The 24,059-nt window shown below is 36.2% G+C and overlaps 1 protein-coding gene across 1 annotated transcript in view; it reads right to left on the bottom strand.

Annotated features, from left to right (window-relative positions):
• prkn (parkin RBR E3 ubiquitin protein ligase) overlaps window positions 1-14,090 on the bottom strand; it is a 156,249-nt gene extending 142,159 nt beyond the window's left edge. The window contains exon 1 of the mRNA XM_059566728.1: window positions 13,974-14,090. Coding sequence (XP_059422711.1) covers window positions 13,974-13,980 — 7 coding nt within the window. The 5' untranslated portion in view covers window positions 13,981-14,090. The remainder of the gene's footprint in view (window positions 1-13,973) is intronic.
• Between the last annotated feature and the right edge of the window lie 9,969 nt (window positions 14,091-24,059).

Raw genomic sequence — 24,059 nt, forward strand, 5'->3', positions numbered from 1 at the left:
ACGGGCCATTCGGTTGAGATCTGTGTCCCTGGCTGGACCCTCAAATCAGATTATGAACATCACTGATTCGCCTTGACATCCACTGACATCATCTCTGTGAAGATAAATTCATATACTGCTCTTGGAGGCAATAAACTGACAGCCGGACCAAATGGTGCTGATGATTTTGGACACAAGAGCGTGACTGTCTGTCTGTCACGGCCCATCACAGAGGAACAGGTTGAGCAGAAAGGCACATCATTAACAATGGTAATTAAGTAGTGAGACTCGGCCTGTGCCTGTGGCGCCATGGCCAGTGCACCTGAGGGGCCACCGAGAGACATTTGCACACAAAAATGACTTCAGCCCACCAGCCACTTAGAAACAAGCTGATGTAAAATGATGAAGCACTTAAAACAGAAAGAATGAGACAACGTAAAAAAAAAAAGGAAAAGCAAGGATGAAATTTTGAAAATGCTAGATTTCGTTCAAGAGCTCTACATGAAAAATGTATTGTTTATTTAGCATTAAGCTGCAGTCTCTTTACAGTAAGTGTTTTGTTTGCCTGAATCCAAAAGGAACAAGAGGTAAAAGCACTGCACAAGTACTCATCGTCACAACCAGCCTACCACTTCCAATAAAACAGTCAAATAAAGTCAAGGCAGTTTCTTACATCTCTCTCTCTCTCTCTCTCTCTCTCTCTATATATATATATATATATATATATATATATATATATATTTATATAGAGAGTGTGTATGTTTGTATGTATATATAAATGTGTGTGTGTGTGTGTGTGTATGTATGTCTCCCCTTATCCTTTCAACGCACTGGAGTTTTTCCTATTTTTTTGATGTTTCCAGTGAGAAATGTTTCACCTGCGTCCTTCACATTAGGCCTGGGGCTCCTGCTGCCGCCGTCTCACGTTTGCATGAGAGCCTATGTAACCAATTCCAATTTCAGGCAGAATTTGTTTTCCAGACCTCATCCTCAAGTTTTAATTATAAAGTGAGGCGTTCAGAGAAGGAGCCCGGCGTGTTTCAGGTGGCTATACACTCACCGTCACAACTGAACCATGAAATTATTCGTAGGTCTAATCATTGACTAAACAATAAAACATTAATTCAGGGAAAATGGATCAAAGTGAGGTGTTCAAGAACGGGATTGGGGTCCTAAGAGCAAGAGAGGGAAAAAAAACGCATTATACCTTCTGCAAGATTATATACATAAATATTAGGTATTTTAGAGACAATGCCGAAAAATAAAGGTTTTATGCTTGGTGGAAAAAATATAGATTGCATATTTTGCGATGTTAATTCCTTTTTCAAATGTTATGGTGCGAAAAATAACTGCATAGAATATGTATTTTGACACATCAATGTTAGGATAGATCGTAATGTATTTATTACAAACCTATTTGACTGACTTTTTTCTGTGGAACATAAAATTAGATATTTTAAAGAATGTCCTGGTTGCTCTTTTCCATGCAATTGCATATTAAAATTAATGTAAACGCACTCTTTCAAGCTTTCCATATTATACATGTCCTCATTCACACTAATTTCAGGAACCTTTTTGGGTTTCAAAAAATGAAAAGTTCAACATGATGCTATTTATTCATTTGTAATATAGAATTTATTGTAAAAATCTAAGCATATATATGTAATAAGACAATAAATGAAGACACCTCTTCTATGATTCTATGAACATGTTTTTAATTTCTGGAAAACAATATTGCTCAAGCTTAAGAGTTTAAGCTGTAACCTCTCGGGGTTATGGTGTTATTTGACAGCAAATGACAGCATTCAGGACATAAATGACCTTGTAGACCCTTAAAAGAGGCCTAATGATAGACGTTGAGCTTGGGCGACAAACATTTCTGTGCAAATCCACTGACCCCACGCTAGTATTGATTGACAGCAGTACAGTCATTATCCTGTTCAATTTCACCAAAGGCTCTGGATTGTGCGGGGGTAATTAGATAGCAGCACTTACACTCTGCTGTTGTGGTATCTACCCCTTTACTCACTTTCTCCAACCTATGCTATTTATTGCCACTCTTTGCTTTCAGCGTCTCCATCCATTTCTCTGATTCTCGTGACAGCTCGCTTGGAGATATGAAAACCTGTGATTGACACACCAATTTCCTTTCTGCCAGCACACGCCAAAGCTACGATTTCTCAAAGTCTCTTCTTTTTCTGAGCCTCGGGTGGAACCAATAAGCGGAAATATGACTGAAAAGACATATCAGGCTTCAGATAAAGTGCTAAAAGAGCTACTGAATGTTAATGTGTGATTAAAATACGCTATTTGAATTCCCTCTTGGCAGCCTGAAAAGAAGTAAATAGTCTGGCCTTAAATCTCAAATTTGTTCTCTTTAAAGGTCACCGGGTTATTAAAAGCTCTGAGACGTTGAAAGATGTAAATGAAAAATTAGTAATTTCCATGTTTGGCGGGAAATTAACCGACTTTCTATGAAATGAAATATTAAGAGTTCAGCTCCAGAGAGAGATACAGTAGCTCACGTTTGAAAATTAAAATGTGTCTATAACATTTGGATTTCAACCTTTAACCCAAAACCTTGCATGACCATTACATTCTCTCCTGATGCACATAATATCAGTCCTGCACGATGTGTGAGATTAGAATTAGTGTGTCCATGATATCAATGGGTTTTCAAAGCACACGCGCTGGCTAATCACGGTTAATACTGTCACAACTGAGGAGCTTGTGACAGTCAATTTGTGACCTTTTTTCAGCTGCTGCCACAGTAGTTTTTAAAAATGAATAGTAAATAATTTTATGATGATGGATTAAGCTAGATGCTAACATTAAATGCAAATTGCAACAGATTGTGGCTAGGAGGTCTGTGGCATTGATATAAATGCTTCGATTCTGCATTAGCAACTGTTGCTAATTAGCGCAGTGATCATTTTGTGTAAAGTCCAGCCTAATTACTTGAGGCTTCTAATTAAAGCAGTGGGACTAGTGATTATAAACTCTAAAGACTGAAGCTGTGTGATCTAAAAACATTTATGCTATATTACAGAGCTCTACCTTGCAAACATTTGCACATCTGACACCAGATTAAAAATAACATCATAATTACCTCAGATAACGGCATTAAAATAAAAACTCTCTAATTCAGCTAACCTTATAGACAATTATGCAGGAACTTTCAATTCATTTAACTTGGGTCAGTCAAAAAACAGGTTCAGTCAAAAACATACTTAAGAATTCATGAGCTGCAATTTTAACCAGATTCCTTAATTCAACCACTGATTAGCACACAATGTCTCCGTCATCCAACAACTTACTTAATGTCAAGTAATGTCATTAATATTCATGAGAAAAGCAGACACCTTAGCAGGAATTGTAAATTCCAGCATACAGATATCTTTATCTTAAAGTTTTTTTTTTTTTTTTGCTGTGATTTGTACTTTTTTATCATCTCTTTTTTTTTTTTTTACTTTTTTTATTATCTATATATATATATATATATATATATATATATATATATATATTCATTTATTTCAGTAATTCAACTCAAATAGTGAAAATCATGTATTAAATAAATTCAATTTCAAAATCTCAACAAATTAGAATACGGTGACATGCCAATCAGCTGATCAACTCAAAACACCTGCAAAGGTTTCCTGAGCCTCCAAAATGGTCTCTCAGTTTGGTTCACTAGGTTACACAATCATGGGGTAGACTGCTGATCTGACAGTTGTCCAGAAGACAATCATTGACACCCTTCACAAGGAGGGTAAGCCACAAACATTCATTGCCAAAGAAGCTGGTTGTTCACAGACTGCTGTATCCAAGCATGTTAACAGAAAGTTGAGTGGAAGAAAAAAGTGTGGAAGTTAAAAGATGCACTACCAACCAAGAGAACTGCAGCTTTATGAGGATTGTCAAGAAAAATCAATTCAAGAATTTGAGTGACCTTCACAAGGAATGGACTGAGGCTGGGGTCAAGGCATACAGACGTGTCAAGGAATTTGGCTACAATTGTCATATTCCTCTAGTTAAGCCACTCCTGAACAGCACACAACGTCAGAGGTATCTTACCTGGGCTAAGGAGAAGAAGAACTGAAAAAATTGTCATTGGTCCAAAGTCCTCTTTTCAAATGAGAGCAAGTCTGGAGGAAGGGTGGAGAAGCTCATAGCCCAAGTTGCTTGAAGTCCAGTGTTAAGTTTCCACGGTCTGTAATGATTTGTGGTGTAATGTCATCTGCTGGTGTTGGTCCATTGTGTTTTTTGAAAACCAAAGTCACTGCACCTGTTTAACAAGACATTTTGGAGCACTTCATGCTTGCTTCTGTTGACCAGCTTTTTGAAGATGCTGATTTCATTTTCCAGCAGGATTTGGCTCCTGCCCACACTGCCAAAAGCACCAAAAGTTGGTTAAATGACCGTGGTGTTAGTGTGCTTGACTGGCCAGCAAACTCACCAGACCTGAACCCCACAGAGAATCTATGGGCTATTGTCAAGAGGAAAATTAGAAACAAGAGACCATAAAATGCAGATGAGCTGAAGGCCACTGTCAAAGAAACCTGGGCTACCATCCCACCTCAGCAGTGCCACAAACTGATCACCTCCATGTCACGCCAAATTGAGGCAGTAATTAAAGCAAAAGGAGCTCCTACTAAGTATTTAGTTTTAGTTTTTTGTTTTTTTATTGGTCTTATGAAGTATTCTAATTTGTTGAGATAGTGAATTGGTGGGTTTTTGTTAAATGTGAGCCAAAATCATTACAGTTAAAAGAACCAAAGACTTAAACTCCTTTACTCTGTGTGCAATGAATTTATTTAATACATGAGTGTCACAATTTTAGTTGAATTACTGAAATAAATGAACTTTTCCATGACGTTCTAATTTATTGAGATGCACCTGTAAATTAGTGTGTGTATGTGTGTGTGTGTGGTAATTTATGTTCACCTCATAGAACATTAAACAAATACATTATTTAATGCTTAATAGTATACATTCAATTATTTAATTTATTTATAATTTATATATTAATTTATTTATACACTTGAATGTTCTTGAATGAAAATGCTCAAACAAATGCACATTATTATACAATATTTTATTATTAATATACTGTATTTTAGTATTACGGAATTTTTATCCTTTAGAGCTGCAAATATTCAACTTAAAAACATGTTTATCAGCAAAAGTGTCTGTTTTTCAATATTATATATTTCTGTATTTAATTTTTTAATGAAAGAAATCTCTAATGCTCAACTAGCCTGCATTTATTTAATCAAGATTACAGTAAAATCAATAATACTGCAAAATGCTATAAGAATTTAAAATAACTAGGGCTGCCCTCAACTAAAGTGTCTTCACGGAAATGTGACACTGAAGACTGGAGTAATGATGCTACAAATTCAGCTTTGCATCGCAGGAATAAATTAGATTTTAGTGTATTTTAAAATAAAAAAAAACTTTTTTTACATTGTAATAATATTTCACAATATTATTTTCTTCTGTATTTTTCATTAATTAAATGCAACCTTGATGATTAGAAGCAACGTTTCTAAAAAATAAAAAATAAACTTTTTGTTTATTAACATGGCAGACTAACTGCAAATTGCACGATAATCTGATATTTGAATAAACTATTCATTGTATATACGGCATGTACTGTATAATAAAACAAACTGTAACTCCACCCTATTACTAGCAGAGTAATGTCTCCTACATATTCCAATACATGTACTTTCAACTCACCACTGAAATGTGCATAACATGTAAATAGAGACGCTTGCAACTGGAGTCCACTGCTGTTCTGTGGCCCTCACTTCCTAAAATAGCACTCCTAATATAAGACTACTTTAACATTTAAAATTCAAATTCAGTTACGAGCGTCAGCCTCAACAGATCTGAGTGTAATGTAATGTATAAGATTTCACGCCTGCAGCATTCGTCCACTGGACTGCATTCCCATGTCCTGCATTCAGGATCCTTTAAAACCACTTTTCATCCTCCACACACACACAGTGGCTCCAAGTGCTGACAGCGAGAATATGTCAAAAACGCTGCGTCAAAGACACTTTCCGCTTTGGACATGGAGAAAAAGAGGTAAGACGAATGTGGATACATATTAAAGCAAATTATTCTTTGCCCACAGTCAGTCTGGAGGCAGGAAAGACACTTAACTGCAAAAATCAATAGCAATTTATTCTCTCCTTGGACTCCAAACACAGCGAGTAAATAATCCTGTCCCCTTGCACTGCCATCCTGAGAGAGAGGACCAACATGGCGCTCTCACTCTCTCTCTCTCTCTCTCTCTCTCTCTTTCTCCATCCTCTCCCCCTTGACACTAAATTTCTCTCTCTCTCGGACTGAGTTTATAAGCAGACCTACCTGACCCCCTGATCACTTCCACTTTGAGCGGATATCCACTGTCAATCTGGCTCTATCCGTCTCCACCAGAGGACAGCACAGGAAAAACATTAGCACAGAGCCCAATATAAAAGAGCCTTGTTTTGGATCTGATGGACCGTCTTGATCCGACATTTACTTTACCTATTTTTTCTTCTTAGGGTCGGGTTGATTTTCCCCTGATAGAATTTGCTGTGGGAAAGGTACTACAAAACCTGAAATGGTTTTTACCATACGATGAAAGATTGTTATGAGAAAGCAGAAATTAGGAAAGCACTACAAAAAAAAGGAACATTTTGCACTGTATGCATATTAATCATCTGAAATGAATAAATGGCCATCTTTCAGTCAAATTAAGCCCCATTTCCCATCACAATTTTCAAAACACTGAAAGCCATACAAATTGATGGTGATATCAGCACAACCAAAAGTAAGCGTCGCTGTAAATATTCCTCAAATTCGCAGTGATGACATATTTTTGTAAGTCAACACAGGAATTTAGCATCTCCATGGTTCCATCGACGAAAAGCGAACAGATTTTTCCACTGGCTTTTGGATTAATGCTGAAAGTAAGATCTGTGGCAAACAATAGTTTGATCAATTAAAGGTGCACTAAGTGATTTTTGCCAAACGATGTTGATATCTGAAAGCTCCAAAACAAACATGCCAATACCCCAACAGGACCTCGCCCTCTATTTTGATATCTCTGCCCCTCACGTATGTACACTACCACGGCAACAGCGATCGCGGAAACAAGTGAAGATGACACACAAGTATATTCAAACAAAAGCCAACACAGATAAGTTGTGTGAAACGAAGCAAAATCAACGATAATCACCTATCAAGAAAAAACAACGCAACCTTGGTGTCCGCTTCCAGGTCTTCCCGCTCGGTTCACTCCACTGCTGGAAAGCTGTTCCAGTGTGGGTCCTACCTCTTGCCTAATCGTAACCCTTTGTTTAATGTTTTGTTTCTCTGATATTTTTTTTTTAATCTGCCATCTTTCTCTATCTATAGTCAATCTGCTTATATCCATCCTGTGCACTCAAATTGCACACTCTCTTTTCTCTATCAATACAAGACACTAGTGTTGTCACGATACCAAAATTATTGTTTCGATACCGATACCTAGTCAAGAATTGCGATTTTGATACTTTTTCGATACTTTTCCTGAAAAAGGAAAATACACTCAAATATCATTGCTGTGCTTTATTTTAAAACCGGGACAACATTCTAATCATATAACACACTAATAAATGAACTTATGAACAGCAGATATATTAAACATTTGAACAAAATATGAAATATCAAAATATAAAAAATAAAATAGAGCAATGACATTCAAGGTAAAGAAAGAATAAATTTAGCAGCATTATCTCAGTTATCATAAGAAACATAAGAGTAATAAATTTATCTTGATTCTGAACTATGAATAAAAATATGAACAGCGATTATATTAAACAATGTTTCTGAAGTCAGAAGATTAAATGTCAAAAGATAAATAATATCAATTTAAGCAATGGCATTCAAATAAAAAACAAACAAACAAAAAAATTTAGCAGCAATATCTTAGATATTGTAACTTATTCTGTCAGTTGTGCAACCTTTTCTTTCAGAGGAGAAAACTGTGATTTCAGTGAGCTTTAATGAGCGTCATCTTTAGTGAGTGTCATCTTTTTCTACCAGTCGTGGACCGGCGGCCACAGTATCACTTGTGCTCGCACATGCAGCCTAGTGATGCGCGGGTCGGGTTTTTTTTCCAACTCACGGGTCCCGCTTTTATGAAATTATTTGGCCCGCCCCAGCCCGCAAATAAAGTAACATTTCTTTACCCACCCCGACCCGCGCATCGGGGACATCACGGAAGATACGTTGCAACTAGACTCATATTTCTTGTTCACTGAAGTTCCTCCCTCCACAGCAGCGCGCGAGCTCGCCGCTATTAGCAGCGCATGCGCAGCTCGTGAACAGCTCTGTGAACTGTTTCATCCTGTCAAAGAGTTACTCAAGATGTTACGGAACATGTGATTTGTTGAATGTAGTGAACCCATAAGCCCTTCACTGAACTAGATCGAGAGATCTTCTCATTCGAGAACGAGTCGAATGAACTGATACATCTCGTTCGTGAATGAAATGAATGAGTATACAGGGTCAGTGAGCCAAGCATGTAAATCTCGATCAGCAATCAGCAGATACAAAGCTCAGTTATAGGTGCTGTGCAGATACGCTCATATTTAGCATACAGAACATAACTCCACGTTTAATCCCCGACTAATGTGAATATTATATATGAACTGTCTGACCAAACAAATCGCTGTAGTGCTTTTTTGCTGCTTGCATGAGGAGAAAAAACACAGACGTCCATAGGGAGGCACTGGAAGCGTGCGTTGCACACACCAAAATGAAATACGTCTCTTACAAATCTGGAACGCAGTCATTCTTTGAAGTATCAATACTAATAAATTTAGGAATCGTGACGTTTTTAATTTCCGAGAATCGCGATACTTTTGAAGTATCGGTGCATGTGCAACACTACAAGTAGGGATGGGACGGTATGAAAATTTAATATCACGATTATAGTGACTAAAATTATCACGATTATCAATATTATCACGGTTTTGTTGAAACGAGATGAAAGTGTTCAAAAATAGTTGATGCTCACACTGAAAACATTTCAGCAAGTTTTATATTTAATAATCAACAAACAACTAATAAAAACAAGCAACTCTATGCACTTAATTTAAAGAAAGATTAAATTCTGTGGCATTTCCTTCCTTACAATGAAAAGTGTAGAAGCATAGAAAAGCATAGAAAGGTCACTGACTTTCGCCATTCCTTCTCGAAAAAAAACAAAAAAACCATTGTGCGCTGCGCTTGCGTCAGACTGTTGCTGGCTGGACATGATTTAATAGTGAGTTATTAAAACCGCGATAATCAAACACGGTTTTAATGATAATTCATTTTTAAACGATATTACTAACCTTCAGCACATTTTATCACGTTATCAATAAAACCGGTTATCGTCCCATCCCTAACTACAAGACACGCCCCCTTACTGCCGATTGGCTACAAGTGTGTTTTGGGACAACTCACCACTGTGACACTGTGGTCAAAAGCGTTTTTCAAAAAATTGCTTGGTGCACCTTTAAGAAAATAAACACCCCTTTCATTCATGTTGAAGCCTGAACACAACTGCAAGAAGAAAAAGCTGTATGTTTTAAACAAACTACAATGTGGTAAACTATTCCCAGCAACTATTTCAATATCAATCTACATTTATTTATTTTATTCACTTTTTAATGCCATCCCAGCATCAAGGATATTTTCATAGTGATCTCTGAATAAATTCTACAAGGTCTACCAGCTGTAAATTTGGTTTTAAATACTTTGAGTACTTATCATAAAAGCGACTAGTGATTAGATTTAATTTCCTGTTTAGCATGAAAACGATCCTATCTAGCTACTTGAAAAAAAAAATCATAAGTGGGATATTAAAGATGTATTTTATGCAATAGTATAAAATGTGAAAATATCTTTAGCTTGTGTAACCACGGACCTTAGGGCACTATGATTTCCGCGATGTGGAACCGTGGATAGAATCGTGAAGGAGATTTAGTACTAATCACAGAACCGGCTTTATTGACAAGATGCGCATTATAAATCGTATTCAAGGCTATTATATAGGGCCTTAAAATTTTTATTTTTGTTAAACTTTTAATAAATTGCTGTTAAATTGTGTAAATTTCATCATTTCAATTAATTAGTTAGGCTTTTTTAATTACAAATTTTAATTAAAACCTTCAAAACATAATATAAAAAAAATGGAAAAAAACACAATTTGGGGAAAAAATAAAACTTCAAAAAAGATTTGATAGGCCCCTACCTTATTTCAGGCATTTAACCGATAACCCATTCAAAAACCCATTGTTTTCAGAATGATGGATCTAGAAGTTCAAAAATGCTTACTTAAGGAATCAAACCTGCAGCACACTATTACTGGTGGGATTTGCGAAGGCAAGGCATAAGTATCACCACATTACATTCAACTCTTAAAATATGAATTTCCAAATCCCTACAAGAAAAAGTGCAACAAAATTAGGGATGCACCGAATCCAGGATTCGGATTCTTAGATTTTTTTCCCACCGAACCGAACCCTAGGCTTGCGCTACGCTGGTCGACGTCACACGGCTGTTGATTACGTGATGGTGTTTACATGAGGACCGTTATGTAGCAATACAGAGCCAGTCACATTGGGCGCTGACGTGGAGATAAGCATTATTCTCGGTGAGCTTTTGATTCCTCTTAGAGAGGACCCTCTTCAATGGGCAAGACAAACCGGCAGCGATTTCCACTGGTGGCAAAAATGGCAAAGATCAACCTCTGTGTGCCACCAACATCTGTGCCAAGTGAAAGACTTTTCAGTACTGCTGGGGACATTCATTCCCGCACTCGCAACCGGCTGTCAGCTGTAAATGCAGAGCGTCTTGTTTTTTAAAGGAAACACTCATTTCATGTGAAAGGTTAGAGGTTTTACATTGATTTAATTATGACGCAGGAGATGTGTGTGATCTTCCGTAATATTTTCCGTAATATTTGTCTACTGTTCTAATCGTAGCCTAGCCTACTGTTATAAATGAAAACTGCCTACTATTCTGGTTTTTAAAAAAAAGAATAACACTTTTCTTCGCATTGTTGCACATTTATTGAAAGGTTTTGGTTTGTACTTGGGTAAGCATAGGCTTATGGTAATTGTCAAAATAGTTTTTTCCCACTTGTCATCCTGGCATAATGTTGGCTAATCTTATTTTATTTTTATTTTTTACAGTTAAAATAAAATGAAAAATACACTTCTGTGGACGTTGTTTACTTCATTAATGTGTTTTACTGTGTTAATGGAATGAGGATGCGAGTAGGATTCCTACTCGCATCCTCATTCCGAATCGGCCGAATCTTAAACAGTGGATTCGGTATTCGGCCGAACCCAAAAAATCTGGATTCGGTGCATCCCTAAACAAAATACACTTGAAATCAAAGCCAACTGAAATAATGCAGCATGACAACACGCAGCACCGAGTTAATCAAGTAACATAATTAAATGCATATCTTCCTACATTACACATTTCACACCAGGTATGAAAAAGCTTTCATTAGATCATTTTCAAAACAAATGCAAGTGCTACACAATTTAAAAAAAAAGTTAAAACCAATTTATTTATCTTTATTTTTATTGTCAGACTGACAAACAAACATGAAAGATTTCAGACATGAAAGCTGTTCTTTTATCTATGAGGAGAAAAATAGCAATACAACATTCTACCACAGCATAGGATGCTATGACAAATCAGACCAGAAAGTGTCTCCCAGCTTCCAACAGTGAAGTCACGCGGACAGCAGAAAGACAAGATAGGACAAAAATGACTGTACATCTGTAGAAGGAAGTGTTTTACATGTGCATGCTTTAAAAATGATAGCCAGTGGGAAAATGTGTCAAATATGGGTGAATTTTGAATAAGACCACAGAAAATGTGACTCCTTTAACTTCTTGTAGCACCTGTTCTGTTCTCTGGGAAGGCAGAAGAGGACCTGACAGAAGACTCTGCTCTGACACAAGTCACTGTATCACTTCATTTCTGAATCCTGAGCAAGCACAGAGTATTCTTACACAAAGCTGTCTGACAGCTCAGGAGTAAAACAGCCACTTTATTTTTACATAATGATTTTAGGGGACAAGTTGTATGGACAAATTTTATAGTGCTTTTTTTTTCTTTTTTTTAAGCTTGACAGTATAAAACAACATTGACTTGTATGGACAGAAGAAGCTCAGACATTTTGCCAGATGTCTCCTTTTGCATTTCACACAAGCCAAAAAAAGAATTAAAAAAACTGAGTTACGTTAATGATTTCAATGTTTTAATTTTTTGGGGTGAACTTTAGTAACATTATGATCTAGAGGAGTTGTGAACTATAACCACTGTGCTTTTGTTGCATCCAATTCAAGCCATTTTTAATATTTTCTAAATACAAGAAAACCTATCCAGATTCAATGATGCGAGCGAGACAGATTTTGTGGGGCTGAACATGCTCTAGCCTGGTGAGACAAGAGTCAGTTCTCCTCACAGCTCAGTCAATATAAAAACAAGCTTACGTGACATGACTATTGGCACAGATATTGTTTCAAAAGCAGGAGACGCTGCGCCTGAGGGTGGAGGCGTGCTGCTCCATTCATACTCATTCTGCCAGACAAGCGCCAGTCAGTTCACTCAAACCAAATCCCTGTCTCGCGGGGATCAGCGAGCCCCGTTCTGACGTGCTGGAGACACTCAAAAAGACACAATCAATACTGTACGTCTTCTTCAAAGCCCAGCAGTCCAAAAGCACACTCAGGCTGAGAAGCTCTAACGATTTATTTCAGATTCAACATTGATATCATTTTTCACAGATAATCTAGGCAGGCATGAGGAAGTGGAATATGACAGGTCAGAAAATTATGCCAGACACCTAAAAAAAATTTAATAAAAAAAAAAAAAAAAGGATGAGAGTAATTTGCTTTGGAAAAACATTGCTGAAAGATGGGAGAAAGTTTTGCCAGAAACTATGGTACAATCCTCCATATAATTATTTATTATAGCTTTTTACAAAATAGTTTTGATTAATATAGCACTGAAGAGCACTGATCAAATATGATGCTAACGAAATGAATATTAAAGCATGCTGAAAACAATCACATGAATCTGGAACAAGTAAATGATGAGACTCGTGTTTTTTATTTATTTATTTTTTATCTGAAGATGTAGCAAAAATATGATTTCCTGAAAAAAGGTATTATTGTATTCATATAAGCAATTTCATTGTCTTTATATCACATCTTAAATCATCATTATGTGACTTCTAAAATATTCTTCAACATATACATTTTATATTTAATATTAATTTTTTTGTAAATAAAATGTTTTATATAATTTTTTTGTAGCAGTTAGGTAAGAAAGTGAAGACAATAAAAATATCAGGTAAGCTGTCACTTTTTTATGTTTAAAGCTGATACATTTATATTTACATTTAAACATTAATACAATTCATTATTTACAGTATTTCTGAACATGTCCCCATTATTAGCATTAATACGTTTTTTGCTTTTTCGTAAATTGCTGTTTGTTTCCTAACTTTTTAATCGTACGTGTCTCTGTAAATAAAATGAATATTAAATATAAACCCACCTGAATAAAAGAGTCTGACAACGATCCTCATTATTATTATTATTATTATTAATAAAGATAGCTGGGCTATTTGTCAAAACACTCTCAATCCCAGGCTCTTCACATTTCTTTGAAATGGCGTAATTTATCTTAAACCTGGAGCTCCGTTTTTGTCTACAGCTGTTCACTGAGATGCATTTTTACTGTATTTTTATATGGTAATTCCTCACAATAACGCTATGATTTAAAGACTGGCCGCAGTCTGTGATGTGAAGAGGTAACCTAAGGCACAATGTCAAATGACGCTACATCACCTGCATGAAATCATTTCCAACATGAAATAAAGACATTGCTAGTACAGTTTACGGACAGCCTTAGGTAGTCACTAATAAATAACTGCTTACCGATCATAATGTGATATCTGCTGCGGACCGGATACACTCTAGTGTGTCTTTGGTGTTTGTTGACATGTCGCGTGCGCGAACAGAGCCAAAACCGCACGGGATCATGGGAAATATAGTTCAGCAGCCCCTACTCTTCATCACCGTAAGAACATAATTAGTGTAGGAGATGACAAACAGCAGGCTTCAGTGAATTTATCTGAATTTAATAATTCAGCTACAACATGAATGGTTAAAATTTAAACGAGACTCATAGGTAACAGTGCTTAAGACGTGAGGGATGAAAAACTACATTTCCTGGTTGGATAAACGTCAGAGGAAGTTGTTGTGTTGAGGGGAATTTACACGTGGATTATTGCAGAAGTGTCAGCGAAATCCTTAAAATGATATTCCGGTTATTCCTGAGGTCACAGTTTTATATTGATGATCAAATCAGGTGCATATAAAGTCAGATAAACGATGCTGTTCATTAAATTAAGAATGTCAGTCATTGAGCATTTGCTTTTCTGTCGAAAAAGGTACACACATTATTTATTTGTTTGTTTGTTTGTTTACATATTTATATATTGTTTAATTACATGCAAGAGTTGCAGGCAGAATGTCAGATAGAGAGATAATAACCTAATAATTAAGAAGCATGGCATTATTATTATTATTATTATTTTATTTTTTTAATACTACAGTATTGAATTGAATATAATTTCCCCAGATTAATACCCTTTTAGGATTTTATTTCTTCCTGGTTTTTCTTTTCTTTTTCTGTGTGTTCTTTTACCAGTTTTTCATCACTAGGCAAGACTGACTTGGAAATAATCTTGTTTGCTTTTTTCACCTTTAACCTGTACTCGATTTTTAAGTCTTAAAAGTAAGCAAAATAAAAATAAACAAGAGTTATAGGTCAGAACAGCTTCAATGACTACAAACTGAATCATGAAGAAAATGTCCATATTCTACTTTCATATTATCTTGTAGCATAACTTTTGAGACATTTACATTTTACGTATCATTATAAAGCCGGTATATGTTGAATTAGGTGCAAAACCCTGCCAAATTGTTGCACCATCACAAGTTGTTGAAAATATTTTATTGCTACAAACTTACATGTTGATCGTAAATCACAGCAGATCAAAATCACAGCTCCTACTTGGACCAAAACCCCCTAAAATATGAACTCATAGTGGGTTTCTCATGAAAATTGTGAATTTTTATATTGCCCTTTTGAGGTAATCATATTGTAACATTGTTGTGTCTTTGTTGAACTTCTAAGAGTGGGTTTTAAATTACTTGACTTGTAACTCTTAAGTTCAGTGCATATTTTGATTTGGACTGTCAATGCATTATTCCGTTCAAAGACACAGCCATTTACCTCTTCCAAATAGGATTTGGTCTGTCCCAGAATTGCTTGCCCTGTTTGAAGATCAATCTCACGGAGATGTTTGTTACACTTTAATAAATGCTAGAACCTGTTAAATCTGAAAGAGCAGCAAATTATTTAAACCTCATTAATATTCAAATTGAAAAGGCATCAATGTTATGTTTTCTACATCTCTACAAATATGATGTGGCACATAACAACCTAACTCGCATGGTAAAATGACTGACTAAACAGAATTCAATTTGCATATTAATGAGCTAGATGTCAGATTATAATATTTTGCCATTTCCCTCAAGGGACAGAATCCTTTCTAGATGTTTCTTTTTATAGGAATAGCTGATTGCTTTAAAGAAAAAAAAAACGTATAACTTAAAGAACAATAGAAGGTAATTTGATCTTGTGTTCATCAGGTAAACATTTTAGTCCCATTTGAGATAACAGTTGCATTTCAGAGGTACTATGGAAACAATCATGCATCTTTTCAGCTTGTAGCCTATCGTATGTGAAGTCATGTTGGATTAATTGTATTTATAAATGTTAGCGTACAAATTTTATTTGCAATAAATCTTATAAGGAAATACAACTAATTTTAGATTTTTTGAGGTTTGCGCAACAGAACTACATTTCTCATTAAGTTTGGCACAGAAAATTATAAAATACATTGATATAGCATCAATTACCCACCAAAGTCATTTTTTTTTACTTTGGTGCTAAGTGAATAATGCCCATCAATTGTTTTTCAGAAAAATGCACAGCAGCCCTACGTAATTATGATTTCTCAACCTGCAACTTCCCAGGAAACTTCCCAGAACAACATAAAGGCATTCTTTTTTCAGATTCCTCTGTTAACTACACAAAAAAATATATAAATATATTTAGGCCCAATTCTTAAGATTAATGTATTTCAAATGCATATAAAATTTCCATCCATTTTGATTACATATTTTTAACCTAAACAAACTAATAAACTTTATGTGATGCAAATTTGCCAACCTTATGTAAATGAAACAAATATCATAAGATTTATGTAATAGTACCAATAAATCCAATTTGTTTTAAATGCATAAGAAACATGTTTATTAATTATTAGGTAATAAACCTAATGTATTTAAAATGCATGACATTTACAGAATATTTATCAATAAACCCAAAGTATTTAATTTATTTAATCCTACCCCACCCAGTCACACTGTGCTACAATAAAATCTAACTACAACACACTCAAAAAGAACAGCAAGGCCACTTTGTTACAGTATATCAATGTATTAATGCTTCAAAGCATTTGGCTATATATGAGTTAGCATGACATACTACACCATGTTCATACACTTGTGTGCAACGACAAAAACAAAAAGTGCCTTCATTTACATGCACATTAAGGTTAAACCCTATTTTCCAAAAGTTTTGCCACAATCAACCATTCTGCAGAAATGAATGCAAAAAAAAATAAAAATAATAATAATAATTAACAATGTTAAAAACATTTATAACAGAGTGCAGAAATAAGATCATGCAACTCCTTTTTGGGGAGGCTATGTAAAGTGGACTCCAGCACATCCTAAAGACTTTCAATGGGGATCAGCTCAGGACCTGATTAATCTTGACATTGTTATTCTGGAATATAGACATGGATACGACTTCCAGACTGGTTGTTGAAATACAAGGCAACACACTGCATCGGTTAGGGTTTAAAGAATTGTCGTCAAACACACAACATGCCAGAAACATATTAATCACTTCCAGTAATGAGTAAATCCTTAAATATCAATTATTGTCTCCTCATTTAAATCCACACAGCGACCTTTTTTGGCCTGTCAGTATAAAATAAGAATTAAATGTATAGCCAGTTATTCTGAACCATACTACCTTAAGGAGAAGAGAATTCTGATGGAACTGGACACAGCCAGTATTAAAAACATGAGCACTCGTGTTGTTCAGTTGTATAGCACTTGCACTGCATTTAAAAAAAAAAGAAGAAGAAAAAAGGGGCATTAAACACTGAGTACAAATTTACAAGAAAACACAATTTCAGTATTTTACTTCAAAATGTCATATTCTTTTAATTTATGAATTAAACTTTCTTTGTAATTATGTAATTATAAAAATATTTGTACTTAAACTTTACTCTGCATTGTCATTTGTAACAGCAGTGATGTGCTATTACTTCTCAGATGAACTGTAGAGAACACGCTTGTTAAGAAAATTGTTGAATTCAGTGTTCTTAAATCTTTAAGTTGACTAAACTTGTAAAACAAAAAAAAGAGAGAACTGAAGATGAACACCGAGCCGAGCCAGATAGCGAACAATAGACTGACTCGTTTACGAGTGAAGAAACGGTTGCATCAGTTTTCTGATCACCAGTAGTTCTTTCGGACAGTTCGATTCAATAAACCGGTTGAAGAAAACGGTTCACCGGTTCTTTTGCACTCGACATATAATGGCATTATTTGCGATGATTGCCCTTGATTCAAGCCTTCGGTTCACCCGCGCTCATAACATTAGCACAGAATCAGTTCAGAATCAATCACCAAAAGAATCAGTTCAGACGCTCTGTGTGTCGGTCTGCTTCACGCTGAATCACACATGCGCAGTATCATCAGCTCCTCGGTTCACGAATCGGACGCGTCTGACAGAAATGGTTCTTGACTCGTGAATGAGTCAATGTTTTGTTCGTTATCTGGCTCGGCTCGGTGTTCATCTTCAGTTCTCTCTTCACAGCAGTTCAGTCAGTGTACTGTTTGAGTAAATGGATTACTCCGGGATATTGGTTTGTTTGAACTCAGAGGGAGTGTCAGCCACATTAAAAAAAGTTAACAGCTTAAGTCATTTGTGGATTAATGCGTATTAGAGATGCGAACCGTTTAAAACGATTCAGTTCGATTTGGTGAACTGAATGATTCGTTCGCGAACCGAATATCCAGACTGCTTTGATTTGAACTCTCTCTCACAACAGACACGGAAGAGAAGACAATGCTGAATAAAGTCGTAGTTTTTGCTATTTTTGGACCAAAATGTATTTTCGATGCTTCAAAAAATTCTACCTGACCCTCTGATGTCACATGGACTACTTTGAAGATGTTTTTCTTACCTTTCTGGACATGGACAGTATACTGTACACACAGCTTCAATGGAGGGACTGAGAGCTCTCGGACTAAATCTAAAATATCTTAAACTGTGTTCCAAAGATAAACGGAGGTCTTACGGGTTTGAAACTACATGAGGGTAAGTTATTAATTACATAAATTTGCTATCTGGGTGAACTAACCCTTTAAGTAAAAAATCTAATTCATGTTGTCTAGTGTATATATTTAGCAAAATTACCCTTTTTATGTATTTTTTTCTAGTAAGTTTAGAGTTTATACTCACTCAATGGATTTCTGTAAGTTTACAAGCCATGTCTTTGATGTCTTGAAACACTAACTGAGTGATAACATGAGATGTGATGATGTGAGCACCTTCTGATGATCGTTCATGTTTATTGCTGTGGTAACTGAAAGTAAAGAGAGAGAGATGATCGATTCATGTGAGTTCTGCACTGCTGCTTGTACTGATGCACTAAAATTATCTTTCTCGTTACATTTAACAGCAAAACAGTATTTACTTTTTAACTTTAAGCCCCTTTCACACTGCACGTCGGACCCGGCAAATTGCCGGAACATTGCCGGGTCGCCTTCTGTGTGAAAGCAAACACGTCCCGGGATTGATTCCGGCATTGAACCCGGGTCGGGGACCTAGTAACATTGCCGGGTTCAACCCAGGACGAGCACTGTGTGAACAAAGCCAGATCTAATGCCGTGTCGAAGTGATGACACGCGTTATCGCGCGACTCTTTTACCAGCTGTTTTGAAGGAAGATCAACGTTCGCGACGAAAAAAATATGTGCAAACTGTAATGAAGCAGAGATCAGTTAGTTCCTCACTTTCCGCACTGACGCCGAGATAGTTCGCTTGCTTCAGTGAAAGTATAACGTGCCTAACGTTTTCGACTCGTACATTACACGTCACGCCCTGATGTCACGTGTCATTACGGGATCTCTACGGGGTTGTGTGTGAAAGCACGCACATACCCCGGGTCATCACTGGCAGTGTGAAAGTGCAAAATCTTGCGACCCGGGAACAATTGCCGGAACACTTTACCCGTGTATTTGCCAGAATGGCAGTGTGAAAGGGGCTTTAGTGATACAATTGACAGAATCTGATATCTGACACTTTGTTTCATATAACAAGTGACAAAACTGACCATGATTTTATTATGTTTCATTAAGTTTTGTTCATGCATCAAGTGAAAACAGCATCTAGCGATTCTTAGGATTTACACTGAGATCACTGTAACAATGACAAACGATTAAAACCGAAAAATCGATTTCAACCCAGCCCCAATTAGTTACATTAGTTAGCTAGTGAAAGAAATAAACAGTCCATGCATTGATATTATTGTAATACTATATCAACCACACTAATAATACATGTATATACAATGAAATCTATCAAATAATATATACGGAGTACATATAAAATATATCTTACCTTGCAAATAGATTATGATCCAGGCTGCTCCAATGCATAATGGTAAAGAGATTCAGAACGCTTCTTCTGGCGCTGCTTTATTATTATTATTATTATCTGTTTACGTGCATTTACTGCATTACCAAAGCCGCTTTACACAGCTCACTGTGCAGCACCGCCAACTACCGACTGGAGTAGGGTAAACCATTCCATTTGTATCTAAACCAATCTCATACAGAGGCAGTTGTATTTAAATCCTATTCATAATGTTTAACTGATTAAATCTAATAGTTTTGACAGTTAACAGATTTATATTAATTCTATGTAATCGGAGTACCAATTTTTTTTAAAAACGATTATTTAAATAAAATAAAATAGATGCAAATGCTTAATAAATAATTGTGCCAAGAATAATTTTTTTGAGTCCTTTTTAAAATATGAGACATTTCCTTCTAAATGTTGGCTTTGCTGGGAACAAATGCCCTTCTCAGAACTGTTATTTTCTCTGTCTGTCAATTTAAAAGTTAACATAAATTTGCAAAACAAGACTGCTGGCCAGGAAGTAGTTTTGCATTGTCAAATGTCAAATCTTTTTAAAATTACATAGTTCCGGTAAGGAAAGAATACAACATAAAAAAGAGGGAAACATTTAAGAGCATGCTTTTAAAGGATTTTTATCTTATATATTTATTTATGAATTGAGGCAATAACATTGAGTTGAAAAATTATATGTTAAGAAATCTATTTATTTATTTATTTATGTATTTATTTATTTATTTTTGCTTTATTGCTCTCTTTTGTACCTCCTTTACTCATGATTTCTCACACAAGTGCCAGCAGCTTGTTAAGCTCCAGTTCTCACTGTGACACTACTAAAACAGAGTAGAATCTTTATTTATTGCCACACGGCTGGAGCCTGCAGAATTTGTTTCCGTCACTTTCACGCAATGTCACCATAGAACAGCACATGAGCTTATTACAGGGACAATTCCTCTGGAGCAACCTGGGGTTAAGTGCCTTTCTCAAGGGCACAACGTTGATGGCTCATGGCTCACTCGTTGGAGGGACTGAACCACTTCTACACACAACATACACACGAACATGTGCTGGGAGACCTTTAATCAAGATTCACTTACAGTGTAATGGCACTTTCACATTGGCCCCTCCTTCAATAATACCAACGAAGATTATCTAGGAGAAGCTTCTACGCTCACCTGACTTGAGGAACACATAGTAAGATGGCTGACCAAAGATTTGAAAGATTTCTGAAGCTCACCGATGGGTGGCAGCCAAGCATTCATGGTGGGAATTGTAAGTTTTTCACCACCAGGTTTTTTCATTATCATCTTCAAATTCTTATATTTCAGGTTCAGGTACTGACAAGAGAGAAGGATGCAGAAAATCAATTGCTCAATGTCATATCAGTAATGTAAGGAATTATAGAAAGGAATTGTAATTCAAGTGACCTTAACTAAGATGTAAGTGGGAATCTGCTGAGTGAAGTTTGTTATTAATGCTTTGTGCCCAGGAGGTTTATAATGCCTATAAGGGAAAATACCCAGGAGCTTTCCAGTTCATCTTTCCAGTTGCTAAATTGGTGAAGTACCCAAAGAGGAACCTGTAATTTCCTTATCAGTTATTTTCCATTGTTGGCAATCCTAATAAAACCCTACACTTCTTCTCAACTTTGTGGCATACTTTGGCAGCAGGGTAACAATATTATTCAGTCATTCTCTACAATTACGAGGTCAAAAAAGAAGATCTGCACTGCATCTTCTTTTGAATAAGTTATTACTTTGTGACCATTACAAAATATGTTCTATATAGTTTGAATTTAGTGTAGTATTAATATAATCCATGTGTATATTCACCATAATGTCACTGTAATGTATCCTACCAGCGTCAGTTCCATTGCATCAGATGTGGACTTATGAATCTCATTGGAAGTCTTTTTGCCTACTGTTCAATGAATACTGTGACAATGGGCATACAGAACTATTTTTCAAATGCTGTTTTTCAGTGGACATAGTACTTTTTAACATTCTGTTTTTCACCTACTCTGTAATAGGGAAGTATGAGGATTTTGGATGCAGCATGGACTCAGTCCAGAAGTAATGTGAGTTCCCACCGACGTCACAGGACCAGCTCAGACAAAAGTTTGGGGGAATAGTTTGGAACCAAGATTTGGGCACTGATCCAGGGTTTTTGTGTGGAAAAGCTTGACACTAGATTTGCATTGTCTCTGGAACCAGCCTCAGTGGAAAAGCAGTATCACAAGGTCTACAGAGAAATGGAAATGCTCTCTTTGTGCATTCCAAAGAAAACAATTAGAACTACTATAGGACATAAGCTCATATGAGGTTCTTCAGATGATAGAAACTGAACTGTGCACATATAAGTCCTTTTCACATGACCCATGTAAACGTAAACCAGTGCTTTGATCTTCATAGGTGAGCTTTATCTTCTCAACAAGTTCTCAACTATTTAATTTCATAATAATCAATGTAAAATCTGGGTCCAGCTGACAACGACAGTTTTACTGTACTTTCTCAGTTTCTAACTGAAAAACACCAAGAGCATCCAGAGACTGTAACATTTCATCAATTAGGGTTCAATGAGTCTTGATTTTCCCTCTGTGGAGTATCAAAGCTATTTCCAACTCAAACACAGTTTTTACAGTGTACATTCCCTGATACTATCTACTTGTAAACTCATGAAATTGCCCATCCATGATACTATCTGCAAAGCTTTTCATGTGAAGGTCAAAGCAAAAGCCCCGAAGTGAGTCATGTGAAAGAGCCTTCAGATTTGCCATCTCTGTTTGGCTTAATCTTTTGAATACCTGCACACAGATCTTGCATAATGGTACTCAAAATCTTACCACAAAAGTCATATTCCTTCACCTACCTATCTGAAAATGATGAATGGAAAATATCTTTTGCAGTGGGTGTCATCTATTTGTAGAGTCAAAGATTAAATGTCAACAGAATCGGCTGTGTTCTCTTGTGACAGGTGATGAATAACTAGAGACCTGTTCTTCCCGTCGTACGCTCTTTGTCCTCTCGCTGGTCACTCTTCCTCTGGGAGCCCCGCTGAGCTGTAGTAAGATAAAGGCAGGTGCGAGGGGATTCGGTCAATATGTGGATCGATGTCTCCACAGGCGAAGCAGCTCTCACTCACAGTTGGGGCTGCCTCACCATGACTGCCTGTGTGTTTGCAGCATCTGTTTCACATCCGGCCTTTCCGTCACTAGTATCTTTTATACTGCACTTATATGATCCTGACCTTTTCCAAATGTTTTGTTTTCTCAATGTGTTTCTTTCTTTCTTTTCTTCCTTTATTGGTTCCGTTTCTGTGGGTACTTTTCCCATGCTTTGTCACTCAACAATTCTGTTTTGTAGTGCTGTATTATTTATTAAATTCATCAACTGGGGGTACATCCAGGCTCAGGTGTTTACTGTGCAGAGCACTCTTGCCTGGAGGCCAGAGCATCAAAGCAGAGACGTATAAGAGACGGGCCTCAGGTTGAAATTGTAATGAAATGCTTGACATTGTGGCTGTATGAAAGGATGCCCCACCTGTAAAAAAAAAAATAAAAAAAAGCCTAATTGGCTTATAGATGAATGCTGGGTATTTGTACTTTTTTCAACACCTTAAAACTGGTTTTGTCTGTAGTTTATTCCTATTGAAAACAAAAAAAGCATAGGTGATGGGTTTAACTGGTTTAAGCTGGTCCTCAGCTGGTAATGTACTGGTCCTAAGCTGGACCTTAGCAACTAGCTCTTGCTCAGGACCAGCACATGACCAGTTTAATGACCATTGGAAAACCAGCTTAAACCAGCTCAAACCAGCAGCTAGCTTCAAAACATACTTAACCAGCATATGCTGTTTTTTTTTCAACAGGGATTTAATGTATATATCTATATTACTTTACATAAGAGATTACATACCATACCATTCATTTTATTGTGACGTCATGCAATTTTTTCATATACTTAAAAATAGTTTTCTATAATACAATGAATTTAAATGAAATAAAATCATTTTTGTATGCTTGTTTTCACATTGTTAGCTTGGCAACATGCTAATGTCATACTCTTAAAAACATTGCAAGTCAAGTCTCTCTGTGTTCTCTCAACTCTCAACTCTCTGAGTTGGTGCCTGTGTAAAAAACTTCAAATCAATCACTCCTGAGGTTTCGTGACCGTT

The sequence above is a fragment of the Carassius carassius genome, chromosome 14 (assembly GCF_963082965.1).
Source record: "Carassius carassius chromosome 14, fCarCar2.1, whole genome shotgun sequence".
Classification (NCBI taxonomy): domain Eukaryota; kingdom Metazoa; phylum Chordata; class Actinopteri; order Cypriniformes; family Cyprinidae; genus Carassius; species Carassius carassius.